The following is a 5,569-nucleotide window of genomic DNA, read 5'->3' as shown; positions in this document are numbered from 1 at the left end:
AATTAAAAATTGGATAAAAGGACACTGAACTGGAATCAGGGTTTAGCCTTGTACCTTATGTATGCAATGCAACAATGCAACAATGCAACAATGCTAAGCAACTTGGCGATTCTGTGAGTTATGAATTGACTACATTGCAATGCCATTTTGCATAGCTACTTGTAGTTCTTCCATGCCTACGTAGGATATAAATCAGGCTGTAGAGGTTAGGGTTAGGGTTGAGGCTCCGGTTAGGGTAGAACTGAATGTGGACATGAAGCTAGGGTTGGGGTTGGGGTTATGGTTAGGGTTCAGAAACTAGCCCTAACCCTAGTTCTAACCCTAACACCATCTCCAACCCTAATCCTAACCCCTATATAATAACTTAGAATAAGCTATTTAAGCTTGTTGTTACCTTTATTTTACCAGACAGGTCAATAAGAACTAATTCTTATTTACGATGAAGGCTAGCTATGTTATGATAGGCTATGGTAGTTTATGGTAGGCTATGATAGGTTATAACAGGCTATGACAGTATATGACTGACTATGAAAGCCTCAGTGTTTGTCTTCAGGCAACAAGAATGTGGTAGCAAGAGAGTACCTGGACAGGATGAAGAACGGCTGCATCGTCTGTAACATGGGACACTCCAACACTGAGATAGACGTGGTGAGACGTATGTGCGTGTGTGTGTGTGTGTGTACAAATGTAGGATCTTGATATGATCACTCTTGTTGCTGAGGATTCTAAACTTTGTAATTTCCTATTTTAAATAGCAGATTTCATTTGCCCCTAAGGAAAATGTATCAACCGCTAAAAAAATGTAAATGAATTATAATCCATATAATAATTCACATTTCCTGTTGATACAGGATACTTTTCCTGCTGTAGAAAACAGGCTCAAATGAACATCCTACATCTGTATGTGTCTGCATTTATGTCTGTGTGTGTTTGAGGTTGATAGACTGTTTCTCCTCTGTAAGGTGAGTCTGCGGACCCCAGAGTTGACCTGGGAGAAAGTGAGATCACAGGTGGACCATGTCATCTGGCCCGATGGCAAGAGAATAATCTTACTGGCAGAAGTGAGTGTCTGTGTGTGTGTATGCTTGTTGCCTGAGTGTGTGTCAGGTGTGTGATCACTGGTATGTGTGTGTTTTCTCAGGGTCGTCTGTTGAATCTGAGCTGCTCCACAGTGCCCACCTTCGTCCTCTCCATCACCGCCACCACACAGGTCTGTCTGTTTCACACACAGCAGGGGAACTCATGGTCGCAGCAAACACACAAGCTGTACTGCTGTTTTGTGGAGTGCTACATGTATGCATTATGAAAAGGGACAGGCCTTTGTATCCACAGTCTCTTTGTAATTGAAATGTTTTCTATGTATACTATTTCTATAACGCAACGTAATGCACTCAGGCCCTGGCTCTGATAGAGCTTTACAACGCCCCAGAGGGACGATATAAACAAGACGTCTACCTTCTGCCCAAAAAGATGGGTAAGACACACCACCTCACCTACCTACTGCCTTGTTAAATAGGTTTTGACAGGGTCGACTGTGACTGTGTGTGTGTGGTTGTGTGTGTGTTTTCAGATGAGTTTGTGGCCAGTCTCCACCTGCCAACATTTGATGCCCACCTCACAGAGCTGACGGATGAGCAGGGCAAATACCTGGGCCTCAGCAAGACCGGACCCTTTAAACCAAACTACTACAGGTGGGGAAACTCTCACACACATACACTCACATCTGCATTTGCATACTCTCACGCATATAATACGCATATACACACTAAAATCAGGAATGAACATAAACAGTAAAGTAATTTGGTGTTACAGTATGTTCCTGTAAGTGACAGTGAGTGTGTTCATTGCAGATACTAATCTATGGTAGTGAAGACCAAAGACATACCATACCATCCCAAAGACTGGCTCAGAGGGAAGGAGGACCAGGAGACCTGGCTCAGATTTGTGTTTGTGGGGAACTATAGCCCAGCACTGACGGGTAACACCACAACCATGATGTCTGACTGACCTTTAACCCCTGTCCTCTGACCTCTGCTGAGCCATCTGACCTCACTGGAGGGCTGTCATTGGTCTGAGAGAATTGATATGCTGAGAAGCTCTTTTTTAATGTACATAAAGTATTATTGTGAACAGAAGCAGAAATGATCATTTCCCACCAGATTCATATCCCAAGGCCAGACTCAGTTGCCGGGTTTGAGTTTTCTATTTTACATTATTTTTATCTGTTGTCTGAAGTGGCAGGGTTTGGAGAAGGTGTATGTTATTTAGCGGAACAGAGGAACAGAGGAACACAGATTATCTAATAAAAATATAAATACATCTTATTTTCAATCTTTCCAAAGATATCTAAATAATGTTTAAACTTTCTGAATGTAAACAAAGCAGATAAGTAATAACAAATAGGTTAAAGTTGACCAAATGTTACATTTTATCATGTTTTTTTCTGCGTCTTTTCCAAAGATAAAGTTGTGACCCAGCTGCAAGTCAGTCTCATTAACTCTGCCTAGTGGTTAGAGCATTGGACTAGTAACCGAAAGGTTGTAAATTCAAATCCCCGAGCTGACAAGGTACAAAATCTGTCGTTCTGCCCCTGAACAGGCAGTTAACCCACTGTTCCTAGGCCGTCATTGAAAATAAGAATTTGTTCTTAACTGACTTGCCTAGTTAAATAAAGGTTAAAAAAAACAATAATAATAAAATTTAAAAAACAGTGTCTCTATAGTTCTAACTATGCCCAATAGGTGGTGCAATGAAGCTAGTCAAAGAAGTGTAGCGGCTGTTCTGTGGATGTTTCTGGAGTTTGGTTACTCACACACACACACACACACACACACTTACATGATACAGTGGTAGATGGACCTGTGTGTTTGTTTAGGTCTTCCCTCCTGACCTGTAGATAATATGTGGGGTGAAGAGATAGACTGATCCAGAGTCATTACTTTACTGTACGTGCCCTTCTGGATGGGAGAGGTGATAGCAGAGCCAATGTTATGTATGACCTGTCCTGTCTTACCATACCTCCTGGCCCCTCCTAATAACATACATAGTTGAATTAAACTTATTTTTATTTTTTTAAATTTTTTTGCTTTAACACTGATTTAGTTTAAATTACCTATAAAAAATAATTGTCTTGTTAAATTAAATATGGCTCAAGTAATTATGACTGACAGGGTTGTATACCTATCATGTGCATCATGAAGTCACGTCTCTTTTTTTACCGCCATTTCGAATTAGTAGTGGGTGGAGCGTTAGTTAAACACAACAGTGTGCCTCGTGATCAGTAGGCCTGGATACCTTCAAAATAGATATTAGAAATTGGTTTTAAAAGAATGCATCATCTGCTGCAACAAGTGCCGCTCAAATTCCACTCGTCCAAGCCACTGCTACGGTTGCTGGCGATCACAGCAAGAGTTCATTTTATTAGTATTATAATGTTTCTTAGGACGAATGAATAATGGATTTCTTTGTGATGGTGTATATTAAATTGATTTATTTTTTTTAAAGACGCCCACCCACGTCCCACACTCCCACTCGTCAATCGTGGTGCCGGCATTAGCGCATGGGAGGTGTAAAAGACTTATGCCGGCAATATGTGGTAAAAATTTTGCCGTTTTTTAGATGCAGCATACGGAAATTCTTCTGTGAACTAGAGGCAAATCTTTTGGGATGATTCCCAATCTACTTCATTACTGTCGGAATTATTCTTGCCTTGGTTTGCACATGTAATCAAAGATTTGCATTAGCCTATTATAAAGGATATGTCGATATGAACAGCTAAGAGGAGTGTTGTTAGTAAAATCATTTACATTTCTTTGAAATCTTACTGTATTTCGCCATTTTATGTAGTTAGGCCATGCATACTACAAATATACGGAGCTGTCCATAGTGCTTAAGTTAGAGATCAATGTACCATTAATGAGGAAGTGAATGAGGAAGCCTACAGATCACCAACAGGCCAAATCAGCACGTAGAACATGGCCAGGAGTATGTAGGCCTAAGTTGTGCCTTTTATTATGTTTTTGGAATGCTCTATAACAATGGGAATTAAAATTCCAACCCCACACATTGTGTAAATTGTATGTTTACATCTTAATAAAGAAGACTTTTGGCACCTCCCTGAAAATCAAAAACAGGCCCGGCATGGAAATCAAATGCCCTTCCAACTGATTCGTTCTGGCGGGGCCTTCCCAGGAGATGCTGCAACAATAACTGTTACCATGGCACTCAACAAGTTGGTGTGTGTGCTTGCATGTGGGGGGGCTTTTTGAAGAGCAGTTGGCACATCCACACTCAGTGCCCCCACCTCCCACCCCCCCTTTCCATCAGATCTGAGAGTTTGTCTGCTCACTTGGTCCCTAATCAGGTTCTGCCCCTCACTCTGTCTCTCCCCCCTCCACTCTCTCTCCTCTCCATCAGATAATGATCCCTTAGAGCAGATTATTGTTTTACTAAAGTGTGTATGGGCTAATGTTGAAAGTAGAGGTTGTGGGTAAGCTGTGTGACTTCCATTTGAGAGCAGTGCTTTAGAACACTCAGAGTGTTATACAGTGTTGCCTGGACACATCAGGACTCCCCTGGGGTCTCCTTACCTGAGTTCACCTGAGCTCCTCTGTCTGCTCTGCTGTACTCTACTCTGACTCAGAGGGCATGGTTGGATTTCCACCATATTACTTACACCCCTCCTATTTTTCCATATGTGTATATGACAGGTGGGTAGGGTTGGGCATCTCTCATCTATGTTTCTCTAGTCTTGGTTATGTGTTCGCTGTGGTCATCCCAAGCACCAGGTGGCAGAATTCAGTAGTATATCTGGCCAATGAGATGAGAAAGCTCTCCCTCAACAGAATTACACAGATGAACCTCAATACATGAGCAAATTGCCTTTTTCTTAAGCATTTATTTTGTTTTTATTCTGTATGAAATGCAACAGTGCACACACATGTTTATTCAGTTCAAACACAAAAGCAATCCAAGGCCCAACTAATTGATTTTTAGAACATTGGTGCATGTTTTCCTAGATCAGTGTTCCATGCCTATCATGAGTGTAGATCTCTGGCCGCACAGACCTAAAAATACCCTATGTCCCTGGATTACAGTAATCCTGTGTGTGTGTGTATGTGTGTGTACGTGCACTCACTGAGACAGGTCTAGGATAAAGACCTCCGGGTGGAACCCTTCCTCCAAAACCCCAGTGCATTGTGGTTATTTAAATCAGGCTAAATTGATAGCATCCAGGATGAAGAGGTGGTGATTGTGCAGGTGGTGGTGTGTGTGTGTGTGTTACAATGTGTAACCTGTTATTTTTATCTGTCACCCCCCACACTTCATCTTTCAGACCCACCTTACCTTCTTTCTCACCTGCCAACCACCTGTCACTCTGTAGGCTCTATGTTCAGTTGTTACTATACAGTATATTATAATATTCAACAATACAATTTAATACATCTTTATTAATCCACTTTGAGACCATTTATAAGGCATCACTAGAGCACCTAAAACCTCCACTTCCTATAGGCCGACATGCAGCATTAAGACATGAATACAGTGTGATCAGCTGTACAGTCATTTC

General features: G+C 41.5%; 1 protein-coding gene across 5 annotated transcripts in view; it reads left to right on the top strand.

Moving 5' to 3' along the window:
• The window catches only part of LOC118396025 (putative adenosylhomocysteinase 3), a 51,974-nt gene extending 47,863 nt beyond the window's left edge, over window positions 1-4,111 (top strand). For 3 of the 5 annotated variants that reach the window (XM_052465917.1, XM_052465916.1, XM_052465918.1), the window contains 6 exons: window positions 554-648; window positions 963-1,061; window positions 1,142-1,210; window positions 1,396-1,474; window positions 1,571-1,691; window positions 1,851-4,111. In XM_052465917.1, coding sequence (XP_052321877.1) covers window positions 554-648; window positions 963-1,061; window positions 1,142-1,210; window positions 1,396-1,474; window positions 1,571-1,691; window positions 1,851-1,857 — 470 coding nt within the window. In that variant the 3' untranslated portion in view covers window positions 1,858-4,111. The remainder of the gene's footprint in view (window positions 1-553; window positions 649-962; window positions 1,062-1,141; window positions 1,211-1,395; window positions 1,475-1,570; window positions 1,692-1,850) is intronic. The other 2 variants (XM_052465919.1, XM_052465920.1) reach the window with 1 other exon arrangement.
• The last annotated feature ends 1,458 nt before the right edge of the window (window positions 4,112-5,569 follow it).

This window comes from Oncorhynchus keta, chromosome 17 (assembly GCF_023373465.1).
Source record: "Oncorhynchus keta strain PuntledgeMale-10-30-2019 chromosome 17, Oket_V2, whole genome shotgun sequence".
NCBI classification, from domain to species: domain Eukaryota; kingdom Metazoa; phylum Chordata; class Actinopteri; order Salmoniformes; family Salmonidae; genus Oncorhynchus; species Oncorhynchus keta.
Note: the sequence above shows the minus strand (reverse complement) of the source record. Positions and strands in the feature narration are given on the sequence as shown.